General features: G+C 38.5%; 1 protein-coding gene and 1 long non-coding RNA gene across 3 annotated transcripts in view; both read left to right on the forward strand.

Moving 5' to 3' along the window:
- LOC120716398 (protein-glutamine gamma-glutamyltransferase E-like) overlaps positions 1-23,245 on the forward strand; it is a 53,149-nt gene that overhangs the window by 17,412 nt on the left and 12,492 nt on the right. Inside the window, exons 1-4 of one of the 2 annotated variants that reach the window (XM_040003940.1) lie at positions 17,915-18,089; positions 20,344-20,514; positions 21,920-22,174; positions 22,316-22,434. The exons of the other annotated variant lie outside the window; for it this stretch is intronic. Of the exons in view, the coding sequence (XP_039859874.1) occupies positions 18,065-18,089; positions 20,344-20,514; positions 21,920-22,174; positions 22,316-22,434 (570 nt within the window). The 5' untranslated portion in view covers positions 17,915-18,064. Of the gene's footprint in view, positions 1-17,914; positions 18,090-20,343; positions 20,515-21,919; positions 22,175-22,315; positions 22,435-23,245 lie in introns of those variants that run through there. 2 annotated transcript variants of the gene reach the window in all.
- Positions 2,132-4,114, forward strand: LOC120716438. The gene is made up of 2 exons (XR_005691897.1): positions 2,132-2,801; positions 3,064-4,114. It is a non-coding gene; the product is annotated as an uncharacterized LOC120716438 (long non-coding RNA).

Consider the following 23,245-nt stretch of genomic DNA (forward strand, 5'->3'; position numbering starts at 1 on the left):
GAGTAAATGATATTACAATTGTTCAAACACAGAATTACAACTATTTAAAATTTCCTTTTATTAGTTGTAAAATATGGAGATGTCATGAAAGGTTCAATAAGTCAGATAGGTTCAAGTATATATAAAGCTTCTTCAGTATGATTGATAAATTGACTAAAGGAAGAGGAAAAAATTCAATCTACATATATAATTAGACCATTTAGACCATATAATTAGACATGTAGACGGTTGGTGTGACAGAGGAGGATGCTGGCGATAGGGTTAGATGGAGGCAGATGATCCGCTGTAATAACACATAAAGGGAGCAGCTAAGAAGTCTGTACTGCAGTAAAGTCAATTCTAATTTTATACTAAACTTATACTATACAAATGCAGTGAATAATATTCTTGAATGTATTTATTTGTCCAATTATATTGCAAAAAATTAACAAAGCTATGTTCATGCCTAAACTGATGTTGCCTTACATAAATAGAATGATTTCCAGTTTTTACCTCACATTCAAGTACAGCTTTATTATTTAACACTGGTATCAGTAGATATCTGAATCCAAGCCCATTATCTATTCATGATTTGAATCTTGGGTTGTGCGAAATCCTAGAAATACACCTTGGGCTACGTCCACACGTACACGGGTATTTTTGAAAACGGAGATTTTCTGTTTTCGTTTAAAAGAAATAATCCCGTCCACACGTAAACGCAGAAATGAAGGAAAACGCTGCTAGGAACATGCCAAAGCAACAGGTGGCGATATATTCCAAACCGTGTAGAAATGTTGGCCAATCAGAAGTCTAGAAGCCTCGATGGGAAATAGTAAACAAGGATGGGGCATAGAAGCAGAACCGAGTCATATGTGTGGAGGGACAGTAGCTGTGTGTGTATATGTAAGCATTTAAACACTGCAGAGAGTACAATTAACAGTAACAGTATTGTAGAAATTCATTGCACCGAAACAATAATGTGGCGCACAGTGTGACGTCAAAAAAGGCGCACACCTTTGACGCTGCGTTTTCTGCGTTTTTCTCGTCCACACATAAATGCAAAAACGGAGTTTTCGAAAATATCCACCCTGGCAGGCGTTTTTAGAAATCTCCGTTTTCAGTGACCGAAAACGCCGTTTACGTGTGGACGAAAGGTACAAATGCATAGAAAAATCTGCGTTTTTAAAAATACCCGGGTACGTGTGGACGTAGCCTTAGACAAAGTGAATTTGTGAACTAAGGTGTAGGTCTGTTAGGTTATGTTGTGGTGATCCTGGGGTTGGGGGATTTGTGTTCATACTGGAGTGCAAAATTAAAAGCAATGGAAGATGGACAAGAAAAGTTCAAAGCCATCAGGTCCTCAGTTTAGAAAAAAGAGAAAAGAAGAGAAGGAGAAATGAGCAAAAGATACAGGTAAGCAGATGTGTCGTTGGATAATTGCAGGTCATCCTGAAACAACCAGAATCAGAATACTTTATTAATGTCACGTCCGCGGTGGCAGACGTGTGGAATTGGAGATAGGACCCAAAATGCGGCAGCTCTGGTGCAGATGAGTATTTATTTAAAAAAAGAAAATACAAACAGCAATGGCATGGGTGAAGGTGAAACAGGAAAACCTAAACTGGGTAAAACTAACAAAACAAACCAGAAACGAAGATGCAGGGAGGTCCGGGGAAATACATACGGAGAGACGCAGGGAGACCGAGGGGAAACAACACAGACGAACCAGCAACGACTAAGACAGAAGACAAGACTTAAAAACACTCAGAGAACACAGGGAGATCACACACAGGTGGGGGACACAGCTGGGAGTGATTAACGTGACGAGATTAGGGAGGCAATCTGAAAACACTCACATAAGACGCAGACCTTCAAAATAAAACAGGAAACACATACACGCAATGACACAACACAAAAACTTCACACAGACTGGGGAACACATGGGAACATGAAAACAAAACCCAGAATAATAATAACTACTAAAACATAAACACAGAGTCACAAACTCCGGATCATGACACTTAATCCCTAAGGAAATTATGTGGGTTACAGTTGCTCCAAGAAGAAATTGTAAAAATAGTAACAGTAACAGACTAAACTCCAAACAATACATTATGTTACAGATTTTAATCTGCGCCCAGGGCGCCAAACAGGCTAGGACTGCCACTGCTCTGGAGTGACAAATCCTGTTTCTCCATTTTGCAATCCAATGGACAAGTCTGGGTTTGGCAGTTGTCAGGAGATGGGTACTTGTCTGACTGCTTTGTGCCAAGTGTAAAGTGTGGTAGAGCAGGGAGTTAGGATCACCCTCTTAGTTCCGGTCAAAATAAACTTATGCTTGGTATGCTTCAGCATGTCGACATGTCTTTACATTCAATTGTGGCAGCAGCTGTAGCAGTATTACAGTTAAACCGGCAGGTGGCGATGTTGTTCTCCCAGTTTAACCGCACCTGTGTGCATCATTATCATAACCTGTTTCATCAAAACCAATCAAATATTCCACATTTAATTAGAAATATGTGTAAATTAGATTTAAAAAATAAAAGAAAGAAAGAAAAAACAAACAACAACCCACAGATTTTGACGTCACAAAAAAATGAAAAAAATCTGTCATCACATCAGAGGAGTGGTTTATCTGAAACAACATTAAAAATTAAGACTAACATACTGATGTAGGAGGGCTCTTATCTTTAGCTGATGATTTTCCTCAAAGTGTTACAAGGTTTTAATAACAAATGTGTTGTTGTTCTACAGATAATAAGATGGTGGTTCTGCCGTGTGAGATTTGTGTTGTGAAAGATGCCATAGAGGAAACTGAACAGGTAAACACACTATGTGCTGTGAATTTCACATTGACTGTGACATTTAGAACCAGCCCTTTTAAAATTATAGTCCAATGTTTATTTATTTATTTGTGTGTTTTTTATGAATACAAAGCCAGAAAGTGCACTTTAAGCTGGCTGTTGACAGGAAGTCAGTTCCCATAGACTTAAAATTGTTTAAAGCCTGGTACAGTTTAGGTCTAGTTGCACAATTCATAAGAATTGTAATGACAAAAACATATTGCACAACAAATCCCTACAGGTAGTATCTGAGGGCCAGCACACATTCAGCAACGTACTCAATGATGAAAGAAGATGAAATTCAACTAATGCAGGTCAGAGAACAATCGGCAGGTGCTGTATGTGCAGTCCAGAGTAAGCATTCAAAAACACGTGGGTGGAGCATCTGAACATCTGATCATACCTGATCATTTTCTGTTGCATTTTTCCGGGTTAGATTAAACCTGAATATTATTAGTTCATGTCCATGTTCGGCACGGTGGTTTCTTTCTATAAGTGATATGAAAATAAATTGTTTATCATTGTCACAACCCTTCCAGATCCAGTCATGTGTGAGTGGAGTCAAAGCTGACCTGGGTTCAGTTTGTAGATGATGCAGTCGATCACGACCTGCAGAAAGCCAAAGCCCTCATTCAGCAGGACAGCTAGCGTATCTGTGCATTTAGGAGTGTTTCTGTTGTTGTTGTTTCCTATTTTTTTTCCTTTGGTGCCTATGTGAGGAATGATGGGTTTATGTGTCTATGTGGGTGGGGTACATATAAAAAAAATGTGTGCACGCAGAAAAACAATTAAGAGGGAGGAGTCCTTACATGGATTCTTTTGCGTGAGAAGAACACAATGTAAGCTGCAATTACAATTACAATACCATTAGGCAAAAGTAATAACCACTACACCACATAGGCATTGGAAAACAAAATCATAAATATGAAACTTAAATATATTTTTGCCTCTCTTATTGCTAGAAAAATAGAAATGTTTTCCAGCCCAGACTGGATTGTTACTGAACCATAAATTAAATGTGCTGATATTACTTTTTTTTTTCTCGTTTTGATTATTATTAAGCAGTGTTGGATTAGCTTTATATAATCCATAGTTCAAAATAATTCTTGTACATTTTATATTGGGCTTGTGGATCACAGGGATTATTTGTACATATGTTGACTTCATTATTTTAAAAAAATGACCAACTTCAATATGAAGATCCACCACTGTAACAGTACATGATGAAAAGTAAGTAAAAACACAACAGAATCCCTTTATATATTGACTGCAGTTTTCTAGACTCAAAGGGGAAAAAAACCAAAAAAAAAAACTTGTTGACTTAATTTGAGTATAATGAGTAATTTGAGTATAATGATAAATAACAACATGTGCAACTTTTGAAAAGTAAGCAAAACAAAAAACCACCAAGCTGTTACAGGGATCTACGAACTCTCTGGGCATCACACTCACCCATAAACAGTTTCAACACAGATGCCTTTGTGATGATTCAAAAGTAACAAAATGCAAATCAAAAATATTACTGGATAGCCTGACGCAATATTGGGAAATTTTACTCCAAATTCTACATCACATGATTCACTCGAATCACATCCTACTTATGCAAGACTACATTCACTAACTAGGAAAGTCTGCTGTATGCTAAGACATGACATGAGAATGGTTGTCAGGGTGTTCAGGGTATTCATTTGGTTTGTCATTGGACTAGATTCCACATGTTTTGATGTTTAAATTAAAGTGCAGGGTGTGCGCATCAATTGGAAATATGACTTTTCCTAATTGGTGTAAAATATAACAATTAGTCATTTTAAGGGGAAAATGTCACCAGATGATGTGTGAAGTCCTGATTATGAAGGCTTATGGTGAAACCAGGGTTGATGAGTAATCTGTTAATCACATTTTGCTAAAACCCTAAAGCGTGCACTGCTTTTACTCCTTACTGAAGAGATCAGTGATATGAATGGTAACCAACGACGGCATAATAGCTTACAAAGAGATAAAAGGTGAACTCCAAGGCCAAGATACATCAGTGGCAGATCAAATCATCCATTGCTATTTAAGCCAAGGTGGACTTAATGGAAGATGACGGAGGAGAACACCACTGTTGAAAGCAAAGCTTAAAAAAGTGAGACAGGAATTTGCCCAAATGAATATTGACAAGTCACAAAGCTTCTGGGACAATGGCCGGTGCATAGAAGAGACAAAACTGGAGTTTTTTGGCAAGTCACATCAGCACTATATGTCTTGAATCTATGCCTAAATCAAATTTCAACACTGTCAAGGCTTTCTGGAGCAAAATGTTCTACCCAGTTTTAGAAAGTTTTGTCTCAGTTGTAGGTCATGGTCCTCCAACAGGATAATGGTCCCAAACACAGAGCTAAAAACACCCAAGAGTGGCTTAGAGTAAAACATTGGACTATTCTGAAGTGGCATTTTATGATCCCTAATTTAAATCCTGTTAAACATCTATGGAAGGAGCTGAAACATGAAGTCTGGAGGAGGCACCCTTCAAAACTGAGACCTCTTGTGAGAAATGGTCCAAAATACACCATATTGTCAAATCTATTAAATCATATATTCAAATCATTGAATTCAAGTCTTCCAATCACTTCCATGGCCACAGATATAAAAATTAACATGCCACCAATGGACTCAGTGTTCTCTGGAGTGACAAATCCTGTTTCTCCATTTTGCAATCCAATGGATGAGTCTGGGTTTGGCAGTTGTCAGGAGATGGGTACTTGTCTGACTGCTTTGTGCCAAGTGTAAAGTGTGGTAGAGCAGGAAGTTAGGATCGCCCTCCGGTCAAAATGAACTTATAATGCTTCAGCATACCAAGACATTTTGGACGATATCGTGCAACAATTTCATTTCATATCAAATTCCTTGTGGTTATGAAACGACCTGCCACAGTTTGTGGATGGTCCCTTCCTTTTCCAGCACGGCTGGACACCAGTGCACACAGTAAGGTCCTTAAAGACATGGATGAGCAAGTTTGGCTTGTATTAAGTCCTGACATCAACCCAATACTACAGTTTTGGATTAGAGTAGAACTTGTGAGGCAGGCATTCTGGTCCAACATCAGTGTCTGACCTCACAAATGTGCTTCTGGAAGAATGGTCAAAAATTCCCAGCACAACACAAAGTTGCCATATTTTATCAAAGTTTAAAACACTTAATTAAGAATGAGGGTGCAGAAAAGCCTAAATGTAATATCCTTGTATGATGACACATGGTCTCAGACAATTCATACATGACCCAGCATTTTTCAAATGCAAACTTTCTTATTATAAGTTACCACAGCTGCCAGAAAGGGACATATTTCTGGCTAATCCTAATCAGTGGTCGTGGGTCTCTCTCTGGAGTTGCTGCATGGAGGGTGTAACATCTATGATAAGTGGTAAGGCTTGTGTCCAGGTGTGGATTAAGCCATCCTTAGCTTCCAGGTTAGGAAAAGAGGAGCAGAAGATATTCAAATACATCTCTCCACAGCTGCTGATGAATTCAACAAAAACAAGAAACAGTTTGTTAAAAACACCTGCAGGTATATTTCACCACTGATTTATCAGTGACGTCCATTTACTCAAAAATTACTAATAAGTGGATCACTGGATTATACAGTTTACAATTTCAACAGTGTACTATATAAAATGTAACTATATATGCCAGATGTGGTGTGTTGCTTGTGTGATTTTTTAAAAGGACTCTACAAAACTTTACAGTACTCATGCTACTTTACCAAACTTTTGATAGCAAGGTGCGCAGTTCCTGCTTTAAATGCATTCACTCTTTAGATTCAGAAATCTAAGCGATCAGATTTTGAACCATCCAGAAATAGGTGCGCCCATATATTAAAATAAATGGACTTCAGTCAATAGAGAACTAAGAGCTATTATTCTAATCACCCTGTCTCAGTTCTTCTAACGCTAAGCCTCACAAAGGTATGCAGTAACATCTGGACTGATGAGTTTACAGACAGCATTTTAATCATGAGTTTAAAGGCCGTAGGTTGCAACTATTGCTCTAACACTGTGTATAAAGTAACAGGTCAAATTTTCATAATCTAACATGATCTTAAAAGCGTTGGGCTATATGCGGTGATGTTAGCATTAGCCAAGTCAGCACGTTACCTTCAACAGGTGGTCAGGCTGTCTTCAGGCCCACACTCGGAGCCTCAGCTCTCCATTTGACTGAAGAGTCCCTTCATTCTTCATCTTTGTTGGTTAGAGTGTAAATACCAAGGCTGATGGCCTTTGTATAAGCACACACATGTTTTAGCAGTGCAAACCTGCACAGCCAAAAGGCGGGCAGCAAGAATGTGTCTGTCTAACCAATTTGAGCAGGGGTGCTGAAGTAGGGATGCATCTAAAAGCTGCCGGATAGTAGCTATCGGGGACTGGGATTGGGCACCCCTGAATTACAGAGCTCCTTGCATCGCATCGCACGGCTGATTTGCATTATTTTGGTATTTTGGAAATGGGATAACTAACCCAATAGTTAATCTGTTAGCTACTCCAGCAGTTAATCCCAAAGCCAATCCATTTGCTAATATAATAACGAATCTGTGAGCTAACAGGAAAAGGAAATGTAGTGAGAAAATGGATTCTCAAATGAGAAGAGGATTTGATATTTTTAAATGTCAGAAATACATTGTTGATTTTTGAATCCATTTACTTATTTTTATTTTTTTAAATTTCATTTTAAAAAACACTATCATGGTTTGAAGTCGGGTGACTCCGTGTTTAGGTTTTGTTTATTCTATGTTCTGGGATTTTGTGGGATTTTTCGTGGTTTTGTCTTTTGTATTTCATGTTCCTTAGTTATTCTTTAGCACCTCTGTGATTTTCCAGCCTTTAGATTTAGTCTCTGTGCCTCCTGGTATTGTGCCTTGTATTCCTGGTTATTTTGACAGTCCTATGTCAGTGTATCTAGTTTTACTTCTCCATGTCTCGTTATGTCTTTCTAGTCCCAGCTGTGTTTCCCTCTTGTCTCCCATTCCCTCATTACTCCCTTGTATATTTAAGCCCTGTGTATTCCTTTGCCCTTTGTTGTGTTGTACCACCTCATGTGTGTTAGGCCGTTTTTCTGGTTTGAATGTTAGTTCCATGTTTCTAGTTTCAGTTTTTTGTTTTGTTTGTTTTTTTTTCTTCTAGTTCTCATATTCTGGGTTTAGTTTTTTTGTGTGTGTGAATTTTTGTTTATGGACAATTCTCCTAGAAATAAAGCTGCCAATTTGAATTCACCTTTTGCATTTGAGTCCTGCATTTTAGAGATGGGCGGATTGATCCAAATATCGATAGTATACCAACACTATTATTGGTATTGGATGGATACTAACACAATTGGATCAATACTTTGCTTTTATCCTTCAAGTTCAGTATGTAGCCTGCTGAACTGTGTTAATTATTTCTTTGGAAAAAGTTAACCTCAAACATGCACTATGAACAATGTCCAAACCTTTTTGTGTGCTTTAGAGACAGAAATATTTACATCACAGGTCTCCAAAAAACTGAGTTTCAAAAAGCATGAAAAGCTGAAAAGTGTGTTTTGTTGAGTTAATTAATTATTGTTAAAAGTAACATTCATCAGTGATATAGTGGTGATTAAAATGTGTTCAGAATTTGCAAATTCATCTCATAAGTCGTTGCACACTAATCACAATTAGCTGCCTGAATAACTCTCGTGTGGCTCTCCTGTTTGGCTTCTCTTGTCCTTGTCTAGTCTTGTCTAACTCTCAGAAACTCTCTCCGTCTTGTTCTCTAAATCACGAAATTATGGATTTGATCAATTGGTCTCTTAACGCAATTGACATTTGTTGCTGGATACACGATGGACAGCTGGGAGAAGTAGCAGGTTATGTGTCTGGCAACACTCTCAATGGAGGACGTTGAAGACATCTAGCTATTGGGAACCATGATTACCATGATGCTGATTGGAGCTGGCACGGCCCTGGCTTAACTGAGGTGTGATTATGACGACATGCATTGCAATTCGTGGGATTAAAACCTGTGTGCTTACTTAAAAATGTACAGACTACTGAACATCATTTAACAGTAAGCCTGCAAACTCACCGTGAGGCTTTACTTAACATAAGCGAATTTTTGTACAAGCGATTCATCAAGCATAGTGGTTACATTAACTTGGGTCCGGGAATTTACATATGTGACTTCATTATTTTAAAAAATGACCACTCAAATAGAACCCACACGTACATGTCATGATGGAGCAGATGAGACCCAAACACTCACACCAGGGGATAAACTCAAATGCAGCATTCTGACAGTGAAAACGAAAGCGATAGCAAACATCAAACTAAACTGGAAAAGCAATGTACAAAGCCAGAAGACACGGGAGCACACACAGCATGAGGGAGACCACGCCGAACAAGGGAGCGCAGACAGCACTAACGAGAAGTGGGAATCACGGGAACACAGCTTGACACAACCTTGAGACACAGACGGGACGGCAAGTCAAATGTCCAATACGAGGTAGAAGGAGGAGAGAGAGCAGGAAAAACACAGCTACGGTGGACACTAACCACAAGGGAGACGAGGGCTCATGAATGAGAGGGCACACAGGGGGGAGAGGGCAAGGGGAGAACTTGCTAAGGCAGGGACAATATGTAACATAAGGAGAGACGAAGGCTCACAGTACCGAGGGGCACACAGGGGGGAAGTCACAAGGGAAAGACCAGGAACACCACAACGGGCAACTCAGAACAGGCTCACACAAGATCATAAAACTGAATACTGGCAACATGCCCAGTACATGATGAAAAGTAAGTAAAAACACAACAGAATCCCTTTATATATTGACTGCAGTTTTCTAGACTCAAAGGGGAAAAAAACCAAAAAAAAACTTGTTGACTTAATTTGAGATTTAAGTGTCTAAAGCATTTTATTAATAATGATAAATAACAACATGTGCAACTTTTGAAAAGTAAGCAAAACAAAAAACCACCAAGCTGTTACAGGGATCTACGAACTCTCTGGGCATCACACTCACCCATAAACAGTTTCAACACAGATGCCTTTGTGATGATTCAAAAGTAACAAAATGCAAATCAAAGATTTTACTGGATAGCCTGACGCAATATTGGGAAATTTTACTCCAAATTCTACATCACATGATTCACTCGAATCACATCCTACTTATGCAAGACTACATTCACTAACTAGGAAAGTCTGCTGTATGCTAAGACATGACATGAGATTGGTTGTCAGGGTGTTCAGGGTATTCATTTGGTTTGTCATTGGACTAGATTCCACATGTTTTGATGTTTAAATTAAAGTGCAGGGTGTGCGCATCAATTGGAAATATGACTTTTCCTAATTGGTGTAAAATATAACAATTAGTCATTTTAAGGGGAAAATGTCACCAGATGGTGTGTGAAGTCCTGATTATGAAGGCTTATGGTGAAACCAGGGTTGATGAGTAATCTGTTAATCACATTTTGCTAAAACCCTAAAGGGTGCACTGCTTTTACTCCTTACTGAAGAGATCAGTGATATGAATGGTAACCAACGACGGCATAATAGCTTACAAAGAGATAAAAGGTGAACTCCAAGGCCAAGATACATCAGTGGCAGATCAAATCATCCATTGCTATTTAAGCCAAGGTGGACTTAATGGAAGATGACGGAGGAGAACACCACTGTTGAAAGCAAAGCTTAAAAAAGTGAGACAGGAATTTGCCCAAATGAATATTGACAAGTCACAAAGCTTCTGGGACAATGGCCTGTGCATAGAAGAGACAAAACTGGAGTTTTTTGGCAAGCCCTGTGTATTCCTTTGCCCTTTGTCGCGTTGTACCACCTCAAGTGTGTTAGGCCGTTTTTCTGGTTTGAATGTTAGTTCCATGTTTCTAGTTTCAGTTTGTACTTGTACTTCCTTGTTCTGAACTGAGAAGAACTGGCCTTTCCTTCCCCTCATCAAGAATTCATTTGCCAAGAAAAAGTCTCTCAGTCTTTCAACATATTCAGTCCAGTTGATGTCTCCCTCAGCAAAATATGTGAGCGAGTTCGATCGTATCCACAGTGCTAACTAACTGTAAACTGCTACTTCAAGCCCAAGCTCACAACAAACTGCTTTTTTTCTTTTGTTTTTTTATTCTCGGCGTCAAAAAGGTGTTATCTCAGGATAATGATAAATGGAAAGTTATGCACCTTTGTAGAACTTTTAATGATTTTTTTTCTCGTTGCTTCTACAGGAAGCCACATCACTTACAGCTGCGTGCTCTGCCAAGCCCAAAGGTTCCAGGATGCAGCACCCACAAACACAGTCACTCTCTTTATATTGGTAAATAGTCTTCCCAAAGCTTCCTGGTTCCAACTCTGGTGAAGTTAATCACTTTTAAACTTGATCAAACTCCACCTTTTGCAAAGATTGTCATCTAAATCCATCTATTGTTTTGAGTAATCCTACTAACAAAAAAACCAAACCCATTGTATGAACTCACTACCAAAGGTATAATTATGGACATGACTGCAATTTGTGGATTACAGTTTGTGATTTTTAAAACCTGTGTGCTTACATACTGATTGTAACGTCGAAAAACGCCTGGATCTCCTGCGTGTCTGCTTCATACTCTGGGGGGCAGGGCTATGGCTCCCCACTCCCTCCAGCCGATTGTTACATAGAGAAACCTTCTGAATACAAGCGCGCTCACACACATTGTGTGCTGTCGGTCTTACGTGCTGCACAATAAAATTCAATATTTAGTATTTACTGTTACTTACACTTATCTAGGTTATTGCTGTGGTGTTGTGTGTATATATATATATTTTTTTCCCTCTTCATTTATAAAGTTTTGCACATGTAATTTAACATATCAGGCCCAATGCAGCAAGTATCAACCGATATAAAGACATATATCAAAACAGGTTGGGCCATTGAAATTCGGATATCAATAAAACAGAAAAAAAAAAAAAAAAAAAAAAGAGGAAGAAAAACAAAACAAAAAAAACAACAACCCACGCACAGAAAACAAAAAAAAAAAAAAAAATCAACTCCCTCCCAAAACCATAACAGAAGGGAACCTTGTGGTACAAAAGTTTAGTCTATTGTAAGTGTTTTCAACGAGTTAAAGTAAGTGATAAAAGGCTGCCACATCTGTGAGAACTTATTAACATTCCCTCTGAGTCTAAATTTTATTTTCTCCATTTTTAAAAAGAACATAACATCTTCCAGCCAACGTGATCAGGCTGGAGGGTGAGGAGCTTTCCAAGACAGCAAAATTCGACGCCGTGCCAGCAGTGAAGTGAAAGCGATAATATCCAGTTGTTTACGACTAAGGTTCAGGGTGGCGTCCTCAGAAACACCAAAAATGGCAAGTAGTGGACATGGTTTGAGAGTGACACTCAAAACATGAGAGAGCACTTCAGAGTAAAAAGTCCAGTATAATTGAAGTGACGGGCAGGCAAAAAACATATGAGTTAAATCACAGGGGGAGGTGTTGCATCTGTTGCACAGGTCAGGAATGCTGGGGTATATTTTAGATAATCTAGATGTTGAGAAGTGTAATCTGTATACCGTCTTAAACTGAATAAGGGAGAGTCTTGCACATGAGGCTGAAGAATGAATTCTGTCAATTACTTTGTCCCAGTAACCTTCAACAAACTGAAGACCCAGTTCCTGTTCCCAACTCGAGGCAATTTTCTTGGTTGAGTAATTGCCCGATGACATAATTAAAGTATAGATTTGTGATATTAGAGCCTTACTGTGAGGCTTCAACTGGAATAAGTCTTCCCACCAAGGCTTGAAAGGCTGACTTGGAAACTCTGACCAGATAGAAGATGCACAGTGTCTTATTTGAAAGTAGCGGAACAAATGATACGAGGGCAAATCGTACAAAGAACAAAGTTCACTAAAGCTGAGAAAAATGTTATCTTTGAAGAAGTCATGAAAACATTTGATACCTTTTCTTGCCCATATACTGAAGGAGGAGTCCACCAGGGATGGGGGGAAGAGGTGGTTGTTGCAGACTGGGGTCAGAGCAGAAGCAGAGATAGAATTGAAGTGACGCCGGAATTGATACCATATTTTTAGAGAGCCAATTAGAGCAGGGTTGTCTGTGAATCGTAGCAGGGAAACCGGAAGGGATGAAAATAATAGTGCTGGGAGTGAGGAAGAGAAACATGATTGAGCCTCAAGGCAACACCAAGTAGCTTGAGGATCATTCAGCCAATAGGTATACTTCTGAATGTTGGCTGCCCAATAATAAAACATCAAGTTGGGCAGAGCAAGACCCCCACTGAGCTTACCCTGTTGTAGTGAGGTCATACTAATCCTGGGGGTCTTATTTGCCCATATAAATGATGAAATCATTTGATTCACAGATTTGAAAAAGGACTTAGGTAGAAACAATGGGATACACTGAAAAAGGTAGAGGAATTTAGGTAGAATATTCATTTTTATAATATTAATCCTGCCAAGAAGTGACACAGGAAGATTTGCCCACCTTTGAAAAGCCAACCTGACATAGGTCAGCAAAGGGTTAAGATTAGCTGTTCGCAAAGCTTTAAATGAACTGGTAATATGCACTCCTAGATATCTAAAACCTGAGGAAGCTAAATGGAAATTAAAATCTGTTTGTCTAAGCTCCTTTGCAGCTGGGTTTATAGGAAAACATTCACTTTTTTGTATATTAATCTTGTACCCAGAGAAAGAGCCAAAACTCAGAAGCATTTCCATTATAGAGGATAAATAAATTGTTGGATTTGTAACATATAGTAATAAGTCATCTGCATACAGAGCAACCCTATATTCCGTACCACCACGAATAACCCCTTGAAACAGAGGCGAGGTTCTGAGAGTCACAGAAAGAGGCTCTATTGCTAAAGTGAAAAGTAAAGGTGAGAGTGGGCAGCCTTGACGTGTACCACGTGATAGAGTAAAATACTCAGAATTCACATTATTAGTACAAACAGATGCCAGTGGCGTAGTATATAAAAGATGAATCCAAGATATAAAACTGTCACCAAAACCAAATTTCCTCAAGACTGCAAAAAGATACTCCCATTCCACTCGATCAAATGCTTTTTCAGCATCCAATGAAATCACCACCTCAGGGACGGTGCTATGATTTCTGGAATATATTATATTAAGAAGGGACCGTATATTAAAAAAGGAATGTCTTCCTTTAATAAAGCCTGTCTGTTCGTCTGATATAATAGAAGGGAGAACTCTTTCCAAACGGGTTGCTAGCAGTTTGGATAAGATTTTAAAGTCTACATTAAGAAGGCTTATTGGTCGATAAGAGCCACAACAGGTAGGATCCTTTCCTTCTTTATGCAGTAATGAGACAGAAGCCTGTCTTAGTGTCTGAGGGAGAGAGCCGCATTTCAGAGACTCCTCAAAAACCGACAGCAGCAAAGGGGCCAGTTTTAAGTGGAATTTTTTATAAAATTCGGCAGGGAACCCATCGGGACCAGGGGACTTTCCAGACTGTAAGGATGCGATTGATGATATGACCTCATCCAAAGTGAGCGGTGCATCAATTTCTGCTGCTGTTGAGGTTGTAATTGTAGGGGTATCCAATTTGTTAAGAAACTGGTTCATATCTATAGAATTAGAGGGGAACTCTGATATATACAGAGAACTATAAAATGACTTAAAAATTGAGTTGATTTCCGTTGGATCAGAAGTCAAAGTTCCCGATTCATTTCTAATTTGCAATATTTGGCGAGATGCCGATTGGTGACGTAGCTGGTGGGCTAGCAGACGAGAGGCTTTATCACCATGTTCGTAATAGTTGCCACGGGACCGTAATAACAATTGCTCTGCATCATGGGTCGACAGGAGACTGAACTCCGATTGCAGGTTAAGACGCTGCTTATATATTTCAGGTGAGGGAGTTTGAGCGTGTTGCCGATCTAGAGCTTGAATTTTGGCAGAAAGTTCATTTTGCTTAGCTTTCTTAGATTTAGATAGGTGAGATAAATAGGAAATTATTTGGCCCCTGAGGTATGCTTTAAGAGTTTCCCATAGTAGAGAGTTTGAGATGTCCTCAGACTCATTCGTAGTTAAGAAGTTATCAATTGCAGATAAGATATAGTCACAGAAAGCTGAATCAGACAAAAGAAGAGAGTTCAACCTCCATGGGTGCTGAGGTCTATAGCCAGGAGACAAAGCCATATCCAGGATTAATGGAGCATGATCAGATATAACAATCGGAAGATATTCAGAGTTGCAAACTTTAGAAGCCATGGAGCCATCTATAAAAAAGTAATCGATCTGAGAATATGTGTGATGAACATTTGAAAAAAAAGGAATATTCTCTGGCTTGGGGATTAAAAAACCTCCAAGGATCAATGTATCCATTTTGGGTCATAAAGTGTGAGAAAGCCCTGGACATAGCAGATGATGCTTTAGAGCCAGTGGCAGATTTGTCTAAAGCTGGGTCAATAACGCAGTTTAAATCACCTCCGAATATCAGGAGGTGTGTATTTAAGTCAGGAATCATCCTCAGAAGATTATTAGCAAACAGAGTGTTGTCAAAGTTTGGGGCATAGACGTTCACTAAAACAACTGGGTTATTCACGAGGGTCCCTACAACAATTAGATATCGCCCATTTTTGTCAGCAATCAATTTAGTGAGAGAAAAATGTATTTTATTTCTAATTAAAATTGCCACTCCTCTGGCTCGAATATCAAAGTTTGAGTGAAACATATGACCTATCCATGGAGGTTTAAGTCTTTTATGATCTTTGGCTCGCAAATGAGTCTCCTGGAGAAAAGCTACATCTGCACTGAGATGTTTTACGTGGCTGAGAACCCGAGATCTCTTTACCGGACCGTTCAAGCCTTTCACATTCCAAGACAAGAATCTAATAGTACTATTGTTAGTGCTATAACTAGCCATATATATGTTTTACTGAAATCTGGTGACAATAACAAGTTGACCGTACATGGGAGGGGACAAGAGAAAATAAAACAAAACAAAACAAAACAAAAAAACAAAAACAAAAAAAAAAACCACCACACAAACCCACATACAACGAAAGCAAACAAACACAGGAACAATAACTCGGGGCCATAGTTCCCCCCACCCCACCCCGCCCCACCCCACCCACTAGGTCCCCTTTCTGAACCAAGGTGACCGCAGAATATTCCCAACAGCTTCAACCTCCTAGCCCAAACTCCTGCTACATAGAAACTCCATATAACCTTAACTTTGAAGTACTAAGTGTATGTCCCAGTATAAGTCGAACCTTCTAGGGATCAGTGAACATTCATTCAAAATATTACAAAAGAAACATAAGAACCAAGTGTTAGAACGGTGACAACTAGTATACCCTGAAGTAACAGAAACATGTAGTGCTTGCCTGCCTTCTCTGCAATTGTCCGATTGCCTGCAGGTGTGTGTATATTGTGCTACTTTCTTTTTGCTTTTCATTTAAATCCAGCTAATTTTTTTTAGTGTCTTCTCTCCCTTTCTTTCTTTCTCCCTTTCCTATCCCTCTGTCATGTCTGTCCTGTCTGCAATAACTTAAAATAAAGTAAATCAATAAATAAATAATGATAACAAAGGTAAATCAAATGGACTAACACGGCAAGCTCTTTGCTGTAATTCAAATTTAATTTTAAATAAGAGGCCCAAAGAGATGTTAGTGCAAGTGATGGAGGTGATCAGGCTGAAAAACACAAATAAATCTAACAAAGAGACAGCAGAAACTTTAGAATTGCCCAAATCAGTTGTTAAAACAAGTTAATGGTATTTACTACCTCAGCAACACCAAAAGGCTTGAAAGACCACGTAAGACAACTAGAGTGCATGCTGAATTATTTCCATGGTTAAGAAAAACATCTAACCAAGTCAAGAACACCCTTGAGGAAGCCTGTGTATTATAGTGAAAGCCTACAAGTAAGAGAGACAATATATAGATAGTTGAATATATAGATAGTTATCTATATAGATAGATGTAGATTATTATTTTTTAATCCCAAATTTAGAGTTCTGCACAATATATTTGTAATTCCTAATCCTGCCCTCTTCTGGAAAGAGATCTCAGATGTCATTCCTGGAAACTGCTGGACCACTGTTGCCTTCACCCTCCATATTTTCTCAAGCACCTCTCTCAGCTTTTCATGTTCCTTTTCCCTGATGTTGCTATTACTTGGTATAGCTACATCTGTCCCTATGGCCATCTTCCTGTGCCTGTCCACAACTACTATTTCTCATTGGTTAGCCATTACCAGTTTGTTCATCTGAATCTGGAAGACCCACAAGATCTTAGCTTGGACATTCTCAACCCACCCTAGTATGCCATTTTGACCTTGGGACTTCCAGTCTATACTTGGCACAGATGTTCCATTGTACTGTGCCGGCTACTTGGTTATGGCATTCCATGAATGCCATACTTGATAGCATCTTCCACCCTTCTTCTATCTGGCATATGCAATCTATCCATCCATAATGGTTCTTCTTCTCGCTCATCTTCTTTCTTGGGTTTCTGCTGCCTGATGTATTCACTAAGCACGTGATCAGTTCTTTCTGACGTACTTATGGATGTTTGTTGTCTCATTCTTGATAGGGATTCTGGCACTCACTATTCCCGGCCTCCTTCCTTCTGCTTAACATACAGTCACAAGATGCTTGACTTGGGATGAAACCCTCCATACATAATTAGTGCAATGTATTATACTAAATTACCTGTGAATTATCAGCAAGTATTTATTTTAAACTGATGCATATTGTACTTAGAGTAAATAAAGCAGCATGTAAAGTTCTAATCCAGGTTTGTGCTCATTGTGTGATGCTTGCATGCGTTGCAGGTTAAATCACATTAGCAGTCACAAACTGGAATCCACAAATTACCGTCAGGTCCATAATGACACCTCTGACAGTGAGGTCATGCAATGGGTTCGGTTTTGATTGCCAAATGGAATTTGATTTTTTTTTTTTTTGCCAGGGGTGCGGTTTGATCTTGCTTAAAAGTTATTCATTTCTGGAGTCGATCCAGGTTTTTGTAAGATTCTTTACCCTGTGTGTGTGTGTGTGTGTGTGTGTGTGTGTGTGTGTGTGTGTGTGTGTGCGCGTGTGCGTGCGTGCGCACGCGCAAGCAGCTTTTGAACAACCAGGAAATTGCTAGTCTAGCTGGTTAATCTAGTTTGTGAAATGGGGATGGGTGTAGGAGTTGGTTTAAAATCCACCATGGTTCAGCGTATCCTGTCAGTGTGCTGGTCAGCGCCTTCCAGAGAGCTTCTCGCTGTACTTAAACTGCTGCAGAAAGTCTAGAAAGATGTCATTGGAGACCAGACGGTCAAGTAAGTACAGCAACTTTTGGATGTACATTAACTGAATTTTACCATCATTTACAATACATCGCACCTTATATATATTGTATGCATGAAGAATGTATTGTTATTTACATTTTCTTTTTAACACAAGATGTATTATTTACATAATAAAATGTATTTACATAATATTATATCACATGGTTTGTTAGAAGCAAAAGCAAAATAAAAAAGAGATTTTTAGAAAAGGTTGCAGACCAGTGAGTGGGGTTGCAAAGGTTTTTATCTGGTAAATTAAATACAATGTCATAAAATGCTTATAGATGATGTGACTTCAGTCACCTTTGCAGTTTCTTAAAAAAAAGCTTCTGGGGAATAAAAATGCATTGGATTAAAGCAAGTGAAGATTTTTTTGTGATATGCTCAACTTTATCACAATAAAAAACAAAAACCAGACAAAGCTAATGGCATGCCTGTGGTCATTATCTCACAACCGTGAAAATCCAAAATATGTTCTGTAAAACAAAATTAGGTCCAGGTTCAAGTCAGTTTAAATACCAGTATGCCAGATTGATTTTTATACAGCATGCCTCATTCACACACATTACACAAGCACTTTTTTATGCCTCAGTACTTTCTGTCTAATATTTATACTCTGACGGAGACATCAGAGAACAACTAGGGGTTTAATCTTGTCCAATATTCTTTGGCAGGCAGACTGAAGCAGCCAGGGATTGAATCACTAACTCTCCGATTAGATGACCTGCTTTACCTTCTGAGCTCCATTAAATTATTGTGCTTACATTTATCCATTTCTTGAGCAGACATCTATAAATAACCTTAGAATGAAACATCTGGCTTTTCTTATCTCAAGACCAAACTTACTTCTTAAATGCTGAAATGTGTTGCTGTTTCTATTCAGTCATCCTAATTGTCCAATTCTTGCATCAACATCATAACTAAAAAGTAGGACATGTTGGAGGAAAGGGGTTTTCAGATTTGAACTCAGCAAGTAAACTTTGTCAAAGTAAAGGTGCAATTCTTGTTATTAATTATTAAACTTTGTGTGTAGGAGACAGTTTGAAAAGATGGAGTAAACATATCAAGGCAAGGCAAGGCAAGTTTATTTGTATAGCACAATTCAACAACAAGGTGATTCAAAGTGCTTTACAGAGACATTAGAAACAAAAACAAATAAAAAGCATGATTTAAAATTGATTAAAACAAGCAAACAAACAAACTAATTAACAAACAAACAAAACAGTATATAAAATCAAAACAGATAAAATCAGAACAGTAGATAAAATCAGTAGTTAAATGTAAGTTTTGAAATTTAAGCTTAAAAGTGTGGATTTGGTGCTTTATTCAAATGCAGCTGAGAACAGGTGAGTCTTCAACCTGGATTTAAATAAGCTCAGTGTTTCAGCTAATCTGAGGCTGTCTGGGAGTTTGTTCCAGATATATGGAGCATAAAAGCTGAATGCAGCTTCTCCGTGTCTGGTTCTGACTCTGGGAACTGATAAAAAACCGGATCCAGATGACCTGAGGGATCTGGAAGGTTCATACTGGGTCAGGAGGTCACTGATGTATTTTGGTCCTAAACCATTCAGAGCTTTATAGACCAGCATCAGAACTTTAAAGTCTATCCTCTGACGGACAGGCAGCCAGTGTAAAGACCTCAGAGCTGGACTGATGTGGTCCACTTTTTTGGTCTTAGTGAGGACTCGAGCAGCAGAGTTCTGAATGAGCTGTAGTTGTCTGACTGATTTTTTAGGTAGACCTGTAAAGATGCTGTTACAGTAATCAAGCCTACTAAAGATGAATGCATTGGACTAGTTTTCCAGGTCCTGTTGAGACATCGATTTTATCCTTGAATATTCTTGAGGGTGATAGCTGACTTTGTTATTGTTCTTAATGTGTTTTTCTAAGTTTAGGTCTGCATCCATCACTACACCCAAATTTCTCGCCTGGTTTGTGGTTTTTCAGGTGTATAGATTGAAGTCTCTGGTGACCTGTAATCGTTTTTCTTTGGCGCCAAAGACTATTACCTCAGTTTTGTTTTTGTTTAGCTGGAGAAAATATCACCACTGTGGGCTTTAGTCCTTAAGTGTGGAATAGTTAATTTGACATTTAAGGCAAACATATGGAGAGAAAAAGGAAAGGAAAACACACACACACACACACACACAAAAGACATTAACAGGATGAAGGTTCCAGTATCCTGGAAAACTAGCCACAATTCTTTTGATTTTGTCTGTTTCAGTTATATTTTTATTTTTTCCAGTTTTTAAAGAAGTCGGTCTCAACTATGAGATCAACAACACTGAACACCACACCAAAAAACTCTCAAAGGATCAGCTGATTGTGAGGAGAGGTCAGCCGTTCACTGTGAAAGTTGAACTGACGCAACCTTTCAACCCTGACCTTTACCCGCTCACCATCACTGCAGAAACAGGTTGGTCTGTAATTATACAATGAAGATATTTTTTAAATTGCATATAACGTTCTTTTAATACATTTTGTTTATTGAAGTAATAAAAGAACTGTTTGAAAATTGATTTCCATGTATCAACAGTGTTTTATGAGTTTTTTTTCTTGTTTCTGTTTTCTCTATTTTCTTCTTTTTCTCTGTTTTATCAGCGATATTAATGTTTCGGAATGCTTAATATGGATGTCTATCAAGACCTTTGTGAAACCCATTAAAAATGAAAGATACATGTGTGTTAGTGTAGTTTAAAAAGAGCTCTTAAACACAGGAGCCAGATATTTCAAACAGAGAGCAGGTTTTATATTTATTAATAGAAAGAGAGATTAAGAGAAATTATGTCAGGTGACAGCAATGAGGGTGGAGCAGACAACTGAAAAGGTGAGGAGAAAGCTAGACATAACACAAAGGGGAAAAGGCTCTGTTGTAAATAAACTAAGCTTTACTTCTTAAAGGCTTTCACCTACTAGCACAGTTGGATGTGACCAGAGTTTTTCTTTTGCTTTCAGTCATTGGTTGCAATGTCTTTGTTGGCATGAAATTAAAAAGGGAGGCAGTGACTGGCATGATTGAAATGTGCATGGAAGTACAGTACATAATGCAAATTCTAACAAGTTTGAAAGTTAATATTTACCCCAGCTGTCATAGAGTGAGAGGTGCAAGTCTATAATGAGACACATTTACTTGTTCTGTGTTGTACATGTATATGTGGTCAATATCTTAGTAAACATGGCTAAACTTTCAAATGGTAACCTATAATGCTCATTTATAGCTCCATAGATTTATTCTTGGACTGTGCTCAACTTTGAACCCATTTCCCCTTTTAATGCATAATTTAAAAAAAAGAGTAATGATGCATCTTTAAGGTACTGATTTATGTTTATTAAATTCTTTTTTTGGACATGGAAGGTCCTGTCAGGGACCATAGACGGTAAGTTAAAGATGGATCCAGTTGGTGTGACAGTTTGCACCAGTTTATAGACAGTGGTGTTTTAAAGCCTTGACCTGACTGACATGTCAAGGAAAAGGACTGAGAAACACGACACACACCTGCACTAGTGACTTGTCACTCATAGAGCATTGTTTCTGATGATAATGAAGAACAACGTTGTAACAGGAACATGATGTTGCATTCAGTAAAATTTGAAAATAGGGACTGCGACCATAAACCATTAAAGTGTTTACTTACTGCTGTTTTCTCAGTCTTCTTTGCAACTGCACTTTTTTAAACAGTCACCACCTGCTGGTCATTAGAATTAATGCGGGTTTAAGGAGGATAGTTTTCATAATGTCCATCTTTGGTGGTTAAAACGGTTTGATTGTATTGTATTGTTTATCTCTAGTTACCTATTACCTCTGTGAATCCTCTCAACAGGAAAACATCCATCCGAGAACCTGGGGACAAAGTCATGCTTTGGTATTCCAGACAAAATCAGACGTTCGCCGTCAGCGAAGGCGGTATGGAAGGTGGAGCTTGAGAAGAGATCTTACCCACTAACGGGTTCCTTGAATTTAACCATTACCCCTCCAGCTGACGCTCCAATCGGAAAGTACAACTTAACTGCCAGATATAGGAACGAGGAAACCTTGTTGGCAACTCTGGTAGTGCTCTTCAATCCCTGGTGCCCTGGTAGGTTTGTTATCTTTCTGTCTGCTGCCAGTTTGCCTAACTGTCCATCAACACTGTTCATCTGTTGCTGTTGTTTTCCTTAAAAACACTATCCATTGATCTTTATGTCTTAAGTATTTATCCCTGTCCTTTTTACTGTAGATGATTCAGTGTCTCTCTCTGATGAGGCACAGAGACAGGAGTATGTGTTGAATGAACATGGTATAATCTATAGTGGAAGTGATAACTACATCAGATCTGTTCCCTGGGACTTTGGGCAGGTATACACCACACATGTGCACACACACACACATATATATGTCGGGTGTTGTCTCATTGACATAATGCTTTCCCTAGCCGCTTACCCTAATCCTAACCATCAAAAATGAATGCCTAACCCTAACCCTTCCCCTAAACCTAACCATAACCCAATTGTAACCCTGACACTAAAACCACATTTTGAGTCTGAAAAATGCCTTCAAACTCATGGGGACTTGGGTTTTGGTTGGGCCCCACAAGTATGGAACATTTTAGATTTTGGTCTACACCAAGATAGGAAAAACCAGTACACACATACAAACACACTTTGTGCAGGTTTATTAGATTTTTGACACTGGGTTTAATTTTTTTTTAAGACACCAAATAGCACCATATTAAAAAGGCACAATCTTATCTTTCAAAATGGTAGCTACTGAATAATGCTAAAATTTCATTGCTACTGCATATTTTATTTTAAGGGTTTAAACACCATTGTCTTCACACCACTATAATATTTTATCTTCTATAAAGCAAAATAAAACTGGTTAATGTAAAGGGGTGTATACAGTATCTAGAATAATTTAAGATTCTTGATAAATGTTTAACACAAGAGAAAGAAGATGTAAGCACCATCAACCTTTGCATAAGCAAAAACATATTTATGTTTGCTAATTGCTTGCAGGTAAAGTTTAAGAATGTACTCACACAGAATGACTCAGTGAGTCACATAGATACAATCTGACACTACTGTAGATAATTTTTGACTATAAGTATGAGTAGACTTGCTCTGCTATGAAGTATGAATGACTTACACCACTGTAGTTTAAGATAAGC

This window comes from Simochromis diagramma, unplaced genomic scaffold (genome assembly GCF_900408965.1).
Source record: "Simochromis diagramma unplaced genomic scaffold, fSimDia1.1 OVJJ01000320.1, whole genome shotgun sequence".
Taxonomy (NCBI): Eukaryota; Metazoa; Chordata; class Actinopteri; order Cichliformes; family Cichlidae; genus Simochromis; species Simochromis diagramma.